General features: G+C 42.0%; 1 protein-coding gene across 5 annotated transcripts in view; it reads left to right on the top strand.

Moving 5' to 3' along the window:
- Positions 1 to 2,779: 2,779 nt before the first annotated feature.
- Positions 2,780 to 18,473, top strand: part of SLC17A5 (solute carrier family 17 member 5) — a 37,186-nt gene continuing 21,492 nt past the window's right edge. For 2 of the 5 annotated variants that reach the window (XM_081857144.1, XM_081857142.1), the window contains exons 1-4: positions 6,832 to 7,141; positions 14,403 to 14,599; positions 16,402 to 16,635; positions 18,241 to 18,328. In XM_081857144.1, the coding sequence (XP_081713270.1) occupies positions 6,847 to 7,141; positions 14,403 to 14,599; positions 16,402 to 16,635; positions 18,241 to 18,328 (814 nt within the window). In that variant the 5' untranslated portion in view covers positions 6,832 to 6,846. Of the gene's footprint in view, positions 2,856 to 6,831; positions 7,142 to 11,963; positions 12,556 to 14,402; positions 14,600 to 16,401; positions 16,636 to 18,240; positions 18,329 to 18,473 lie in introns of those variants that run through there. The other 3 variants (XM_081857145.1, XM_081857143.1, XM_081857146.1) reach the window with 3 other exon arrangements.

The raw sequence follows: 18,473 nt of genomic DNA, 5'->3' as shown, positions 1-18,473 counted from the left end.
AGGGAGTAGCTGGGGCAACTGACCCAGGGCTCACACATGTAGAGGGGCCGCGTGAAAATCAGCACCGGTGTATTCTTGCCATTTTTACTTCAATTTTTCAGAATACTGGTAACATGAACTCCATAAACTGAATCTGGAGGGAAGGGTGTCACAAAACAAACTCCACAGTGGGGTGGCATACTGTCCTAGGGCTATAACAGCATGAGTAACTGATTGTTATTGCAGGCAGCATGAATAGCAGCTCAGCCCAATCACGATGCCCTCGGGCTCTCTGCTTCCCTCATACACAGATTCTGATTGCTGGCAGACTCAGAAAAGAAGAAAGACAAACAGTTCAAATTGGGCACACTAAGATAAAGCAGAGGATGATGCATTACAAAGTTATCTCAGTCTGTTCCCTTTGCTCACAGCATCCAATTGCACAACATAGCCTTTCCAAACTCCCTTCTCACGTTATTGAAACCTTGTTTTAAACTTCCAGTTTTCTCCACTCAGGTCAATCCCTACGCTCTACTCAAACTTCCATCATTGTTTTAAACCAGCACTTTCCCCCTCACATTGTTATTCCATCCCTGCTTTATTCAAACCACTGCTGCTGTTTAAAATGGTCACTTTTTTCCACTCAATATCTTTCTGTCTCTGATTTACTCAAGGTCCCTGGGCACATGCAAATGTACTCATGCAGAACCTGTTATCAGCTTCTGCTAAAGACATGCAAGTTATGGGTGAAGCTAGCATGAAAACAGGGCTCTTGATTAGTGCATCAATGTTAATTGCATTTTGCAAATGTGTTTTCAACTTCTGTTCTTCAATGAGGGAGCAGATCGCAAAGCAGCTTCCTATATGCATTACAAAATAGTTGAAAATGTGCATCCCACACCACATGCTCAGTATGAGTAAGCACTTCATTGGAAACCTTATGTCTCGATGTGCATCTACACCCAACCCAATTTATGCATATAATTTCCAAAAGCACAAAGACACTGCATGCAAGAGTCTCCTCCGATGCTCAAGGTATGCTTTCTGAGTCAGGATGTAGGAATGTGGATATACTCCATGTGTAAACCATATACTCCACTGTATTCCCACTGACTTGCCCCACAATTCTAAATACATTTACTAGGCAATGAGTTTTATGGATTTCAGTGGAACTTTGTTCCATGTAAATCTGTGTAAGTTGAGAGCCTGGAGCTCAAATCATAAACACATTTCCTGTAAATTTCAGAAACATTTCAAAATTGAGGTATGAGGTATTATTACTATTACTGTATTTGTTAAATTTGTATAGTGCCCTCATTTGTAGATCTCAGGGTAGTTCACAACAAAATATTACAATATAAAAACCACAAAGTACATAATAAAAACAAACACAAACCAATAATCCACCCTCGCACAACACATTTAAAAGGGCAGCTAATGTTAATCAGCCGAAGGACTGGAAGAGGAAAGTTTTTGGCTGATGCCCAGAGGTATATAATGAAGGCGTCAGCTGAACCTCCCTCGGGCGAGCATTCCACAAACGGGAAGCCACTGCAGAAAAGGCCTGTTTTTGTGTTTCGGACCTCTTGTGGAAGAGGCACACAAAGAACTACCGGTACCTCAGAGGATGATCTCAGGGTCTCTGAATTATTGCAGTTCTGAGCCATTGAAGGAATTAACCTCAGTCTTTTAAGCAGATTTGTCTGGAAGGAAAGGTTGTTGAAATTAGGACTTATATTCAGGTGAAGTCTTTAGGACTTGAATGTTGGATTGCTAATAGTTCAGAAGTTTGTATTTTAAATATTTTCTTTTGGCGCAGGAGATTATTATTATTGTTTATCAAATAGTGCAGACTAAGTACTAAGTACTAAGTACAGACTAAGTACTGTAATTTAATTTTAACTCCTTTACTTACTTAGCTCCTTTTGTTCTCTTCCGAGAAACTACAGCCCTCTGCTGGAAAGAATCAGACGTGCACTAGGTTCAAGTATCTAGCTGTGGTGATGCATAAATGAAAGTTTGCCACTCAGAGCCACAAACAGAACAGTGGAGAGAGATCTGAAATCAGGTCTTCCACAGTCCCCGCACCCATGGTAAAAGTGGCTGGGGATGGGGCCTGAATTAGAATAGCACCATGGCTTTACAGGTCAACAATTTCCTCCTGGTAAATTTTCTCAGACTCAATTCTCCTACAGATACAAAACTACTTCAGGTGCTCATATGGTGGCAATTCAGATCAGGAAACCAGCACAAGAGAGAGAGTTGGAGGAATCTCCCACAGAATCATAGCCTTGATTTGATCCCAGCAAGGGAATCTGTGAAAGATGTGATCACAGATTTTCCAATGTCACATCTAGTTGAGACAAGAAGCCATTATTACCCCATATTTAAATCAAAACATGCAACATGTAATAAATGAAATTTATACCACCACCAGTCAGAAATACATAAGGCAGGGTGAAGCAGCTGCCTGAGGCAGCTGGTTTGGGGTGTTATGAAAGGGCAACAAATTGAGTAACAACAACAATTGTATTTGTACTACCAGGGAAGGGTGGTTGGTGGACCATGGAGATGCCACTAAAAAAATAAAAGAAAGTGTAGATCAAATAAGACTAAAGGTAGCCCTCCCTTGATCTAGAACAGGTACTATAACTTCAAGGCATCCATTCTATGCGAAGTTTTGATTTGGCAACCTCTATCTGAATACAATGTCCTAAAGAAATGCAAAAGAGATGTGGAAATGGATGAGGTTATGTTATGTTATGTCTCCTTTTTCATTTGAGATCTAGGGGCTAGCAGAACAAAAATTGTGATGATGACAAACCCTGAGGCATCTGGCATGGATATAATAACTCCAGACAACTGGAAACAACATTGTAAGCACATTTTGACTTAGTCAGATTTATCATATGCTTCATTTATTCATTTATTTATTCATTTTGTGTGCTGTTCTGGTGGATTCACTCTCAATGACTTTTATGACTTTTGTCTCTTCCTTGATTGGCTAATCAGATTACAGATGTACCTTGGTTTTTGAACAGCTTGGCTCCCAAACAAATCAACTCCTGAACATCGCAAACCTGGCAGCAAGTGTTCTGGTTTGTTAAAGTTTTTTGGAAGCTGAACATCCGACATGGCTTCTGCTTGATTGCAGGAAGTTCCTGCAGCCAATCAAAGCCATGTCTTGGTTTTCAGTTTCAGGAGTCGAACAGACTCCCAGAAAGGATTAAGTTCGAGAACCAAGGGACCACTGTAAATCCTTCATGGCCAAACCACCAAACAAGATTGTGATTTCTGGACATATATTTACTAACCATAGCAAGGAAATCACTATCCTCTGTGTGATCCCCTTCTTTTAAATTCCACATCCCTTAGATATTTTCCTAATCCTCTATCCTGCTGTTGTGTATAGTTGTCTGTAGCAATTTATACCAATCTTTGATGCTGTCAGCCCAGAATGCTGTACAAAACACTTTCCAGGGAAGGAGGTATGTTTGTCTCTGTAGCAAAAACAACAAAGTCTTGTGGCACCTTAAAGACTAACAAATTTATTATGGCATAAGCTTTCGTGAACTACAATCTACTTCATCAGATGTATGAAGTTGCAAGTATGTATATATGTGATTATTGTGGGCAGGGGCAGTATTGTAAAAAGTGAGTTCAGAAGGAACTGAAAAGCAGAATTGGTGATAATTACGTATTTAGCAGTGGCCACTCACAAAAGTACAGTTGGGTTGATAATAGAGTACAGATATTCTGTCACTGGTGAGTCAATCAGCACATGCAATGATTTTAGTGGGTTGTTCTGATTACCACTGTATAATACCTAAAATATGTTTTGTATTTTATGATAAGTATATTTGTTCAGGAGCAGCTTGCCTGGTGAGGTAAAGCCGTAGCAATAGGTTACTGGAAGGGGTGACATAGTGGCAAGAGTTAGGGGCTATGCAAGACCTAGGTCAGTCACCTGATATCACAGTGACATCAGGTGACTTAAAGTAAAAAAATAAACCATTTGCATTATCAGCTTGAATTCAAGTAAGTCATGTAAAAGATAACTGCATTTACAGCAAGACTTGCTGTAAGTGGGACTTGCTGGAAGTGTTGATCCTATCAGCACTTACAGAAAGTTCTCCTTGGACTGGGATCATCAGTACTATGGAGTTCCTGATTTTGTCCTCATAATAAACCAAACCTGTGAGGTAGGTTAATTTGAGAGACAGGGAGTGTCCTAAGGTCAGCTCCATCAGCTTCATGGCTGAGCAGGGCTAGTAGTAGTAGTAATATTTATTTATAACATTTATATCCCACCTTTCCTCCAAGGAGCTCAAGGTGGCATACATGGTTTTATTCCTTATTCCTTATTATTCCATATGATTCTCACACCAACACTGTGAGTTAGTTAGTCTGAGCAACAGTGACCGGCCCAAGGCCACACAGTAAATACTAGTATTATTAAAAGATTTTTTTAAAAAAATACCGTTTTTATTTTTATACTGTCTGTCATTTAAAGAAGAAATATCAAGGTGGTTCACAAACAAATAAAAGCCAACGGCAAAATTAAAAGAATTAAACCAATTATAGAAACACAGCTATATCCAACACACCAGCTACTACACTATGCTAGCTTTTACTAACAATTTCAAATGTTGCATGCATTGTTCTTTCTGTGATGATAATAAGGCCTTTGTGCATTCCAGCAGAACGGGACATTCTAAACGAATTACCAACACAGCCATTAACTGGACTGGGCTACACTCCAGTTCTGCAGAGAACAATGGAGAAAGATATGAAGAGTCTCTCTCTCTCTCTTTCTTTTCCAATCCAAAGCTTCCTCTCAAGCCATGGTTGCTGGTGCTGTGGGCGTTCCTTTATAGAGGGGAAGGTAGTGAGGGTTTGTGATGCTTTCCATCCTTTGTGGGAAATACCCTATCTGATCTTCCTGAAAACTGTATTGGCTCCACCAGTGCTATTATGACAAAGAGTTTTGTGGCATCTTAAGGACTAACACATGTAAGGACTAAGCCTTCAGGGACTACTGTACAGTCCACTGCATCAGATGCATGAAGTGTAATTCTAGATTGAAAGGGATCAACACACATGGTTGAAGTGGGGAATGGAGAGGTCAGATAATCAACATGCAAAAAGGACAGGGAGAATTACATAATACAGAGCTGTGGGGGGGGGGCAGCCAGCTGGGTTTTTTACCCTGGTTGAAGCCTCCAGAGGGGTGCCGTTGAGGCTGTGTGTGTGTGCATACCAAACTGGGTCTTTGACCAGGGTGAAATAAAGCCTAGTTTTGCCCCTGGATAATAGCAAAATGGTTGCAGTGGCAATTGACAAGGCAGTGTGGGTGACAACACAAACACCTTAAAATTGGTAAGTTAATTATCTCTGTGTGCACACTATACTATACATTTTCCCCCTCAAAGAATTCTGTAGTGGGCTAAGGGTGCTGGGAATTGTAACTCTATGTGAGGGATACACTTCAGGTTGCCATATTTCAAAATTCCTAACACCTGCAAAGTTGATGAACTTTTTTTAGGAAACCATATAAAATTGTTCAGCTTTTGGGGGGAAACCTCCCCCCAAAATAGTGATTTTAAAGGTTTTGTGCTACTTTTTCCATCATACATCCAGATTTTCCATGACATTTTGCCGATTTTTACACCCAAAATCCAGGACATGTCAGGAATTTCCTAACGTATGGCAAACTGAGATGTGCCAGGAGGTGCCCATGAAGGTGCTGCCTCGGGAGCTTCTGCTGCCTGAGGTAGCTACTTCACACCACTTCATGGGTGGGCTGGCCTTGACTGAGGCCATTATGGGCAAGCACACTGGTATCTGTTTAATTGTAAGCACACACAATTATTATTATTTAATAAGTTTATCAGTCTACCAGATTTGCACAAAACATCAGCTGTGTCTGTGTGTGCTGCTCCAAGCCAGGAAAGCAGAGATTCATGGGTATTTGTTTACATGTGCACATACAACTTCTGTGATCTACCACACTTAAACAAAAGAGCAGTCCAAAAATTAAAACAAGTGATGTCTCACTCCAACCTAGGCAAAGATTTAGAGTTGTTCAAATGAAAGTGCAGGCCTGGCCAGTGAGCAGGCTGAGCTGTGGGTCCTTGCCTGCCTTCCCTCAGAACTGACAGTTGTTAGTTCAGGAATCCTCAGATCTGGAAATCAGCAGCTTAACAGCCTTAACGTGTAGCATGATAAAAAAATATGGAATTACGTTTTTGCGTACTTATCACATTTAGCATAAGTTGCATTTTACTTCCCTCTGACCTCAGTCCTTTTCTTTCGACAAACCAAGGTATAGCGGCAAGGAGGGGAGCAGAACTTAGGCTTGAGGGGTCTACATTGCTTTTTGGTAGGACCCGGAGATCCACCAATCAGACCCAGCTACTAACGATATACATACTGTACACTCAAATTCTTAACGCAGGAATTTGCATCTGAGCTCACCGTCCTTCCACACTCCCAGTCACCTTTACCGCCCGCCCGCTTTCTTCATTTCAGTAGGAAAAATTAGGGGAAAGGTATTTTACTGCTGCCATTATTAAATGATTGGGGAGTCATAAAACCTCGCTTATCTGCGGCAAGCTACGCAGAGATAAAGCCCTGATCTTCCGCCTGCGCATCACGAGTCAACGCCGGGAGGAATCCAGCGCCGATTTGGCCGACGCCGGAGGGGCTTCCTTCCATTGGCTGCCTTAGGCAGCGGCATCCTCAGCCGCCGCCTTTTACCCCCAGCAACCAATCAGCAGAAAGGCTTCTGCCCGCAGCAAAAATGGCCGAGGAGGAGGGCGGGGGAAGGAAAACAAACCAGTTCCATAGGCGCCGAGCCGCCGAATCATGATAGCGGCGGCACTTCCGCCCGGCTCCAAGTCACGTGCCTGCTGCTTGCCTAGGCTTTTCTGGCAGCTGACTTTGGTGGGAAGCCGCCGACAGCCGGGCTGGGTTCGTTTAGGGAGCCCTGGTTTCGCGTTTGCTTTTGCCCTGAAGGGGAGCATGCAGACTCCGGAACCCGAAGAGGCGGAGGAAGAAGAGGACCGTACCCCGCTCCTGCTGCGAGAAGCCCAGCCCATCGGCAAGGCGGGTGAGAGCAGCGGCAGGAGGGACCGCTTGCCCCCCAGCGCACACCTCAGTCGTGAGCCTCCCGCCCTCTTTTGGTCTCCAGCAGCCAGGAGCTGTGGGGTGTAGGCGGGTTGGCGGGAGAGGGACATTTCTGTGGGGGCGCCTCCACCGTCTCCAGTATCCTGTGGAGAGGTGTCTTAACAGTCCCGGTCCTGTGCAGGTTTGCCAGTAGCTAGCAAACGCAGCATTATCCCCCTTTATTCGGAAGGAAGTTCCATTTCGGTGCTGACTTCCCAGGACAGCCGTCTGTCGCCATGAGTATCACGGCGACCAGCTTCAGAGGGGTGGTCGGCGACAGCAAACGCGGGGAGAGGTCTTGTGGCACCGTGAAAGCTAACGGGTTTATTATACTTTCCTGGGCTACGTTGCATTTGTGTGAACACTTGCCTTCACTTGCCAGCTACACACATGCACACGCAGATGTCGAGGGAGAAACCTCAAAGTGGGGGTTCAAAGAGTTTATGAAGTGTTAAGGCAATTTACAACCACACAGTACAGTAGTAGTAATAATGCATACATCTGACTGAGTTGCCCTAGGCACTGTGGGCAGCTTCCACAAAATATAAAAACATAATGAAACATAAAGTTATTTAACAACTTTTTTTTTTTTTTTAACTACAGGTAGTAGCCCAGAGCAGAGATCTTGAAATTGCAGACTGATTGTTGTGAATGATTGGGCAGGCTTATCATGTACGGTGGTACCTCGGGTTAAGAACTTAATTCGTTCCGGAGGTCCATTCTTAACATGAAACTGTTCTTAACCTGAAGCACCACTTTAGCTAATGGGGCCTCCTGCTGCTGCCACGCCTCCGGAGCACAATTTCTGTTCCCATCCTGAAGCAAAGTTCTTAACCCGAGGTACTATTTCTGGATTAGCGGAGTCTGTAACTTGAAGCGTATGTAACCCGAGGTACCACTGTAGTTGTCATGACCTTTTGAGTCCACTGTTTACAATTTGCCCCCTTATTCCTTTGTGTGCATACCAAATAAGGATAATGCTTAATGCATCTGATGCGAACATAAGAAGCTGCATTATATCATTTTGCCCAGTATTGTATCCAAGGTTGTAGGTCTTCTCTTATCTGCTACTTGAGTTTTTAAGCTGGAGATGCCAGAGATTGAACTCAAGTCCTTCTGCAAGCATAGCTATTGACCCTCCCCTAAATGGGATCTAATCTACAAAATTTATGCTCCATTAAATCTGTTACGATGCTGTAATAATTTCTCTCGGTTAAGCACATAACTGCTGCCTGGGGCATGTATGTAAAGTACACTGCCTAGGAAGTAGTGCAGTTGAAGTCAGTGGGTCTTCATTCTTAAGAAACGTGTTTTAAATACAAGCGCTTGCATGTTATAGATTTCCCTTATAGAAGACATGTGCCTGCACACGTGAGAAACTTTTCTTTAGGTGTTGATGAACAGGATGGTCACACACAAGCATGTCATGATCCTACACATGTGTTTGGTTGTTGCTTCCTTATGCTTAAACCGTGCAGCAAAGCTCCACTGAATGGTAGTGAAAAAATATTTTTAATAAATAAATGGATTAAGCACCATCCACACATGTGCGATTGTTGCGTGTGATGTCTTTCAGCATTGTTGGTTTGTAAATAATGGTGTGGTCCCTGATTAGATAGTGTGCATGCTATCAATGCAGGAATTTTGTGCTGATTGACAGTGGAGCTTGCAAGACAAAAGGCAGTAAGTCTTGTTTTGTTTTACTAAGTTGTTGCTCTTATCAGAGCATCCTAGAGGTCGCCAGAAATAGAATGGTTTGGCCAGAAAACAAAATGTCTTGGCATATCAGTTAAGTGTTGTGTAGGGACTAGTTTGGGACGTGGGTGGCGCGGTCAGGGGTCCCTTTACCTTATGGACTAGTTGCTATGGAGGATTGTCTTATGCTGTATGACAAAACTGAGGGGAGTTTCAACTGTCAATTGTAATAAGGAATTAAAAGGAAAAATTTTTAAAAAATCAAGGCTAACACAAGCACCTTGCATGAGCCTAAGATACACTTTAAACTCCAGTGTGTATGTTTATATCGCTGTGTGCATCATTTCCAGGTTTAACCATAGTAAATAAGGAAAAGAGAAGGGTTTGACTATTTGCAGAGCACTTAATTTACTGCAAATTGGAAAGCCAAAATATACAATTTACTGTGAGTAGGGGGGAAATGCGGCCATGTAAACCATGCAAATACTTGGTCTGATCTATCATATTTTATTTAATTGATGCAAGTTATTCATTATCAGCAGAAGAAACTAAAATGCTACCATACTAGGTTGAATACTGTGACCCAATTACAAGACAGTGCAATAGCTGAGGTGACAAAGTGGTGTCTCAATGAATATGAGCAAATATTTGGTAAGTGAAGAGGAAGAATGCTGCAAGTTGTTTTAGACTGAGCATAGTCCTATACATATCTCCTCAGAAGTAAGCCCCAGTGAACTCAATAGAACTTACTTCTGAGTAGACATGTATCAGATTGTGTAGTTACCCTGGGCACTAAAAGTACATACTAAGCTCTCTTAATGAATTGTGGGGGAGGACTTTTTCAATGATGTAAGCAACCCCTGAAAAGCTAGGACTGGTTTCTGATCCAAAGAAAAGGGGGAGGTAAACGCTTTGCAAAAAAGTTGTATAAACATTTTAACAGGCACTTCCAAGGGGGGGTGAGGAAGAGAGACCATAAGCTATGCAGATGCAAAGTATTGGGCAAGTCCTTATCTACTTGGTTGCATTTCACTACAGGGCCAGTGTGTTATATCAGAGCAGGGGTCGGCAACTTAAGGGCCTTGGGCCACAAGTGGCCCACGGGAGTCGTTTAACCGGCCCCCGAGCCGCCCACTTGGCGAGTCCCCACACGCTGCGCTAAACCGGCACGACACGGCATGGGGACTTGCTTTCGCGGCACTGAAAATAACATCTGCACAGTAGTAAAGCAGCAAAATAGTTTGCAAAAATAATTAAATAATAAAACATCAGATTGTAATAAATGTTCTGTCTTCCATAATCTCTTTTGCATTTTGCTTGAAAAATATAATTAGTGGAGCTCATTCCCACCTCCTCCAGTGGTGTATTTAGCAAACTGTGTCTGCTTGGTTCCTTCCTACCAGCCCATGGCAGGAACAAAGCACAAACCTTGGTTTAGCGTTGCATACAAACTGGGGACCTTGGTTTGTTTTGCTCAAACCACTAAGCCAGGAACAAACTACAAAAACATGCAAATACTGCCGTTGTGTCTCTCCTGCTGGCCCAACTGAGCTCATGACTTATCCAAACTCACCCAGTCCATTCTTTGAGGAGCCAGGATTGGCCCTGGAACCAAGCCGAAAGCTCTGTCCCATAGATTAAACTTCCTCTTGGTGTTTATTCATTTCTGACCAGCAGTATTTATCCTGAAAAATCACCTGGAACCTTAGCGCAAGTGCTGTTTGTATAGATCTATTTACAGTGATTTGAAGAGAAGGACATGTTCCTAACGATAAAACTTAGGTATCTGAAGAAGTGTGCATGCACACGAAAGCTCATACCTAGAACTAACTCAGTTGGTCTTTAAGGTGCTACTGGAAGGAATTTTTTTATGCTACCTATCTGTAGATAAAACTTAGAAAACAGTACATGCAGGTACGTGAACTAGCATCTTGAGAGACAGTATACATCCAGTTACTAGATGCAAGAGAATGGCCATATCTAGGGCTGCTTTGTTTAATTTATTTATCTGTTTAAAATGTTTAATAAACTGAAAATTAATTGGGCAGCAAAATTTAAATATATATTCTTTTCAATACAAATGCATATAAAATCTTGTTAAAAGAGGTATTCTTCCTTTTCTCACACAAGAGGGCTGGATGCTTCTTAGAAGTTGATGCCTACTAGGAAACACATGTGCATTCTTTTTTTACAAAAAAGCCAAGCAAACAATGTTGCTTCAGAAATTCTGCAAAATTGAGTTGATTGAAAATTTAACTAAAACTCGTATGATTTATTGATCAGGTTGCAACCTGGCTTCCTGCCTTATTTCTGCGCTTCCAGAAACATCTGGAAGGAAACAGAATGCTGGACTTTGATCCAATCAAACAAGATAGCTCTTAATCCCTTTCAGTCAGCTGCCTTTGTCCATTTCTACTTGCCACTAGATGTTCACATTGGAAATCTTAAAATTGGTTTCCCTTTGCAATTGTGTGCACTTGTGGCATAAGTGTTATACAGTTGCATAAAATATCCTTTAAAGAAACAACAACACCTAAACAGGACAGTCTGTTATTAGACAAGGAAACAGCACAGAAGAAAAAATGTAGCAAAGTGATAAGGAAGCTATCCGTATAAATAAATAATTAAAAACTATTATTGTAAGGGTCTGTGATCCCACCATATGTAGCTCCATCACAGTGGCGTTCGTTTATCCTTCCATAAAACATGGGTTTAAAAAGGCAATTAAAAGCAAGATTACAGTCCTGTCCTTTCTGGCAATGGCTGATGATGTTGAAATTTAAGGTTGTGTGTTGCTCCCTGCCCAGCACAGCATTGTCAGTTTTACTTCCCCATGTTTGATAGGAAGTTGTCAGAGATCATGTTGAAGACCCAAATACTTGTCACAGTGTACATCCAGACCTGTTTGTTTTTTTTAATGGTGAGAGATTAAAGCAGGACACCTATTCCCACTCCCTCCAAAAACCAAGGTGGTTTTCTCAGCAGCAAGGGATTTCCTATTCTTCTCCCCTACTCTGCATCTGTACAGCCCTGTTTTCATTTGCTTGGGGGACAGGGAACAAGTAAAAGTTGGTTGAAAGTGGTGTTTCCTAAGTAGTAAACTTGCACTAACAGCTGAGAAAGGTAAATAAATGAATTTGATGCTAAACATTCAATTCAAAAATACTGTGTGTATAGTTAAGTAAGAAATCGAATGGCAATGGCTGAAATACAGAATTTGGCATTTAGTGTTTACATGGCAGTGGGGTTAGAGAGAGGCTATTGACTGAGAGCAGTGTGATGTGACGTGAATGGCAAAAGGCGGGTTGCTGAGGGAAGCAGAGCTGCAGAACAGGATATTCCACATCTACCAGGCAGAGGTTGATCTGGAAGAAAGCCAGAAGTGGTTTGTGAAAGCAACAATAGCTTAAGGTGGTCTTGCAGAAAGGCAGAAGACTAAGGATGTTATTAACACCAGTGAAGGCTCCTTTGCTGTTTAACGTTGGGTACTAGAACAGCAAGAAAATAAACTTGCCATGCCACGTCTACTGTGCCTCATTTGCAGTAATAAATATTCAGGGCAACTTCCTCAAAACTAAAAATGTTGCAGGAGCTTTCCGTTCAGATCATGGGAGCATTTCGATGATCCAGCACAACAGTAACTAGGAAATTAGAGGGAAATGTCTTCGAAAACAAGGTTGGTTGTGAAAGAAGTAGCTCCCGGGGATGTTAATGGTAAGAATTTAATATTGTGCCTTGTGGACCTGAAGTTGTGTTGTGGCGTGTTATATTTTTTTAAAAAGATGTTGGGGGGGGGAGAGAATCACACAATCTTTTCCATAGTATAATAATCATGCAGCGAAGCAAATATGAGTAATATTTTTTGTATATTTAAAGTGAGATTTTGGTGAACATGTTGTGGTTTATTTGCATTTCATGGCTGAAAAGTATATGCTAAGACATGTGGACATAATACTGGGGTGTGAGTTTTGTTTCCCTTTTAGGGTTGACTTGGGGGAGTGGGCACTCTTGAGTAGCTGCCAGAATGCACACTTTGCTTTACATGTTTGTATGTATGTTGTATCCATGAGTGAGCATGTATTGAGCGCACTTCTCTTGTCATTTGCTTGAGCGTCTTACCCCACTATTTTTATTCCTTTGTACTATACTAGGGATATGGAAACTGTGGCCCTTTAGATGTTGCTGGCCATGTTGGCTGGGACTAATGGGAGTTGGAATCTAACAACAGCTGAGAATGGGGCACTGGTAGTCAATCCTCCTCCATGTATGGTTTGCTCACCACAATTTATCAAAAAATATGGCATAATTACTTATGACACGCCTTCAGGCCATAGCTGCAAGCTTTTGGGGGTCGGTCATTTGAGATTCCTTAGCAGAGCTAAGAAACTATTGTGGGTAATGCACCACTAAGTCATACTCAGTAGAGCCATAACTTTAGTAATTTATGGTCATTGATTTCAGTGGGTCTACTCTGAGTATGACTTAGAGGGATATCGTCATCTGTTTCTCAGGCACATTTTGTCATACCAGATGTGTCCAATAGCTTAGAGTTTCTTGGTAAAGGCTTGAAGTGCCTAATAAGGCTACATAAATACCGGTAAATCAACCATGTGATCTTATGAAAGATTACATCCCTTTAGCAAACGGTTAAAGTTCATGTTTATTCTAACTGAAATAATTGAACAATACATAAACATATACTCTCCTGCTTGTGAATTAATAGATAAGCAATGATTATTGTAAATCAGCCTTTACCAAATTTGTGCCCTCCAGTTTTGGGGGGTTGATGGGAGTTAAAGTCTAAAATGGGTGGAGACCCTCGTGACGTGCAGGCCAGCCTAGGTCCACAAGGCCATTTCCCTGTCAGTGGGTCTCCTGATGGGTGGTGTTCAAATTTGCTGGGGGCTGCTTCATCAGCACATCCCCTGCAGAGAACACACTGGTGAAGCAGACCCCTGCATAGAGCAGATTGGCCCATCAGCTGGTGAGCAGAGTGTTTGATCTTGCTTGGTGCTGCTTCACCAACACTTACCTGGGGGAAATGCGCTGACCAAGCTGCCGTCCACCCAGGCCAAAATGTTTTCCCATCCCTGGGCTACAGTTTCAGGAGAGCACATCCACACCATGGAGTCAGTGGATCAATCCTGCTTCTCAGTGAACTCTTGAGAATTGTAGTTCTGTGAGAGGGGATAGGAGTCTCGTAACAATTCCCAGCACCTTTAACAAATTAGAGTTCCCAGGATTCTTTGAGCCAAACCATAATTGTTACAGTGGCATAAAACAACATAGTGTAAATGTATAGTGTGGATGTGACCTGACAACTCAACATTTTGTGGCTACTGAATATTCTCAGTCCACGCTGGATGGTTTTGGTGGTGTGTCCCCCAGTTAGTCCATTGTCTGCATTTTGGCTTATGTGAGAATGAGTCTGGGGGCAAAGCCAAGACTTCTGGCCCTTCTGCCTTTGTTTCAGTTAAAGATAGTTGCTAGCCAGAGTTGTGGGGATTTTTTTTTTTTTTTTTACATTAACACTTTTTAATGTGCATCTCTTTTTCTTTTAGCGCCAATATGCTGCTCTGCTCGCCTCAGCTTAGCGGTCTGGGCCTTCTTGGGATTCTTTCTCTTATATGCACTTCGTGTCAATTTAAGTGTTGCCCTGGTGGACATGGTAGAATCAAATGCAAGCTTGACCAAAAATACTTCTTCAAATGTGTGCAAAGAACATTCTTCTACCCCAGTTGTTCCTCGTAACACTACGGTAAGTTTTACCAGATCTACTTTTGAGAATGTGAACTGTCTTAAAGGGTATGTGTATTAAATTATGATCTCTTCAAGAGCTGGCAGAATGCCAGTATTGATGGGGGTGAATAAAGGGTTGTATCCAACTAAGTTCTACTTAGAGTAAACCAAATGGATGGTGTCCACAATGAGCCCACTCTACTAATTTCAAAGAGTATGACGTAACAGTGGGCACAACCTAAATACTCTTGCAGTGTAATCTGAGGCATTTACTCAGAAGTAAATCCAGGTATTTTTAATAGGTCTTACTCCCAGTTAGGTAGGTATAGGATTTCAGCCTTACCTTGGACTAAGCCTCATTTGGTAAGACCCATTGAAATCATACTCCTACGTTCTGAATAAACATGCAAAGGATTATGCAGAACTTTAAATCAGCACCCCCTTGTGAAATTATCCAAGGGATCTTTAAAAGTAGTTATGCTCAGAGGACTATATCTTATCTCTCAGCATTCTTTTGCATGATCTGTGCCTTCAAATAGCCTTTGAAGTTCTTCCTATCACAGAGATTCTGCTCAGATGATGCCACTATTTTATCTGCATCAATCAATCTGAACTCCGACTCCTTACACAGGGTTGCTATACATCTGGAATTTCCCGGAAATTGCTGGGATTTGGCCACTGGAATCGGTGTGCATCTGGGTGGAAATTGCTATAATGTCCAGGAAAATCCAGACATGTGGCAACCCTTGTCAGAAGTGTAGGTTTTGGTGAATTTTCTTGAAAATAGCTTAAAAACATCTTTGCCCCCCCCCCAAAGGCTTTTGTGTCCAGAATTTCACTTTTCAAAATACGGCTACCCTACCTTACAGTAATTCTTGTAGGAGTGTGTTTGTTTAAGGCAAGTAACATTCAGTCCTCATCAAATCCCTTTATAGATTTTTGCTGCCTCCATTCTGCCTCCAGAATCACACATACACAGCAGAATCACTCCCTTCCTGTGTGATGTGATGGATGCTACTGTTCTGAAAATAAAAAGATAACACCCTGGAACCTAGGATAATGCCCTGACAACCCTAGAGAACTGCTGTCAGCCAGTATAGACGATAATGACCTAGATAGACCAATGGTTTGACTTGTCATAGGGCAGCTTCCAATGTTGTACATAGTACAGGCCAACTTGGACTCTACCACAATAATGTAAATGAGGTAAATTTGGGTGGTGTTTTTTTTTTTAAAAAAAAAACTTATTGTACAGCCTATAATAATAATAATAATAATAAATTTTATTTATATCCCGCCCTCCCCAGCCGAAGCCGGGCTCAGGGCGGCTAACAACACTATAGTTGTTTAAAGTTTGTAAGTCTGTCAAGTGTGGTGGTTCATACATTAAATAAGGAAAAGAAGAGGAGAAGGCTTTGAAATCAGTTGATATGTGATTATTTTTTATGACACTGTGACTGGGCTTTGCTTGCTTTAGGAGCCTGGTTGACAGAATGAAAACAATTAGCAGGATATTAACCAGCTATGTATATTTTAATGTCATCGATCTGAAAAAAACCCAACAATGTGGTCACTCTTTGGATGTACATAGGGAGTTCTTTCCATGCGTCCCATGAAAAATGAGCACGTAGTTCCCTATGTCCATGACGGGCATGTGGAAAATATAGTTTGTAAGCCACTCTGCAGTTAGCAATGTATGTCACTGATAGGTGTGCAGTGTTGCTGGATGGGGAGCATGCAGTCCTTTGCTGTATCTTCCTGTGATGTAAGTGGCGGGGTGGAAACCAGACCTTCATGTCTTTTTCTCTCCCTCCCTTTCAGGGGAAAAAGTATCCATGGGATGCAAATACTCAAGGCTGGATCCTTGGTTCCTTCTTCTATGGCTACATCATTACGCAGGTTCCTGGTGGATATCTTGCCCGCCAGTTTGGCGGAAAGAAGCTGTTGGGGTTTGGCATCCTGGGCACTGCCATTTTCACCTTGTTCACACCTTTGGCAGCAGATTTGGGAGTCGGGTACCTCATAGCTGTCAGAGCTTTGGAAGGCCTGGGTGAGGTAATCTCTCCTTCTCCGCCCCCTTTAATTGTTGTTGTTGTTAAGAGTTTCCAAACAATTACTTTGTAAGTACATTAACAATCCCCTGTAATGTTGATAAATTACATTAGGTCAGCCTTTTCCAGCTTGGCAAATGCTGCATGTCTCCAACTCCAGTCAATCCCAGCTCTAGCCAGGCAGTGCCCAGATGTGAATGGAGTCCAAAACACCTGGAAGTCACCAAGTTGGGATCAACCACTCCATAGGGATCTGGTTGGGCACTTTGCAAATAGGGTGCTGGACTAGATGGGACCTTCGTCTGATCTAGCTGGGCTCTGCTCGTGTTCTTAATAGCACTTTTCTTACTTGAGTTTTCCATTGCTGCCGCTTCAGTTATAGTTCCACTGGCCTCTTGTGTGCTCTTATATTTTTTTCCAGCAGATAGACAGATGGGCATGAATCTGAGAATTGAGGGTTCCTTCCTCATTCCCAGTTTTCCTTACACCCACCTTAAAATGAGCATGTCTTCTATGACTTCATTGTGAGGACGAGCATATTGTTAAGATCATAGAGCACCACGTTAATGAGAAATGGTATATTAAGGGCTACGTGAGGAGCTGATATGAAAGATATGCCGTTCCTCTGTGGCTGTGGAACTGATCAAATGGCATCTGCAGAGCTTGAATAGAGGGGAAGGAAGTAGGAAGTTGTGCTAGGATGGGTGGACCTGGCACTTAACTGAAATTTTGTTATGTAAAATGTCTGCTGTATGCTCCCTTAAACAGTTGTGTATAGGCTGGGTTAAAAAATAAAAACTTTGTGTGGGCATTCCAAATTTTGCACCAAAAGCCTGAATCCTGCAACTGTATAAATTATGCAAATTGAGCAGTTTTCCCTAATTTCTCTGACTATACATAATTTACTCTGCAATTTTTGTTGTTTTTATTTCTGATTTTATTTCTTTGTGAGAGGCAAAGAACTTCATAGGACAGCTTCGTTAAAAAGGGAGGAAATGCGGAAAAGAATATTTTCAGGAAGCTGAATTCTCCACCCCTTGCCACATTCTGTGTTCTTGCAGAATTGCAACATAAATCCAGTCCTTCCCTTAGCTCCCTGGGTTTAATATGATGCTTTAATATGCTTGTGACCTCTTTGAAACTTAATTGTTCATGAACATTTTAATTCAAAGTTCACATAGTTTTTATTAGATTTCTGGTTTAATTTAGGGGAGTCTGGTTCTTGTTTTTTAACCTGGTCTGTCTACAGAATGAGGTCTCTTCCCTGCCATGCTGTCCGGCCTCCTATGCATGTTGGCATTTAATAATCCAAACTGAGGGAAAACCACCACTTCAAAATATTTGTGCTGCTGTTTCTATGCAGAAACCAAAAGTTCAGCATAATTGTTATGTCCACAAAGCATATTCAGCTGAAGAATTGAAGCAGGCAAGGAATTAGTTCTGCTTAATTGCCCAGGAGCTATGTGCGTTTTGTTCAGAAAATAGCTTCGTACTAATGCAACTGGTACTTTCTCCAGGCTACGTTGGAGATGTTTTATTGAAGTGAATCTTGGCCAAATCATTTTACTCTTGAAAGATATGCTGTACTATAAACAAATGTGTTTTCCAGGGTGTCACCTTTCCTGCCATGCATGCCATGTGGTCCTGTTGGGCTCCTCCACTGGAACGCAGTAAACTTCTTAGTATTTCATATGCAGGTGAGATGCTTTATAAAATGCTCAAGTCTAGCCAATGAAGATGCAGCACTAATCTCTTTTAACTGTGGTATAACGGTTGGGAACAGGCCACAGGATTATGCATTCCATTTCTGCTCCCACCCCCATACTCCTGCAGCTACCCATT

This window comes from Podarcis erhardii (assembly GCF_964252035.2).
Source record: "Podarcis erhardii genome assembly, chromosome: 3".
Classification (NCBI taxonomy): domain Eukaryota; kingdom Metazoa; phylum Chordata; class Lepidosauria; order Squamata; family Lacertidae; genus Podarcis; species Podarcis erhardii.
This window is presented reverse-complemented; position numbering and strand designations above follow the sequence as displayed.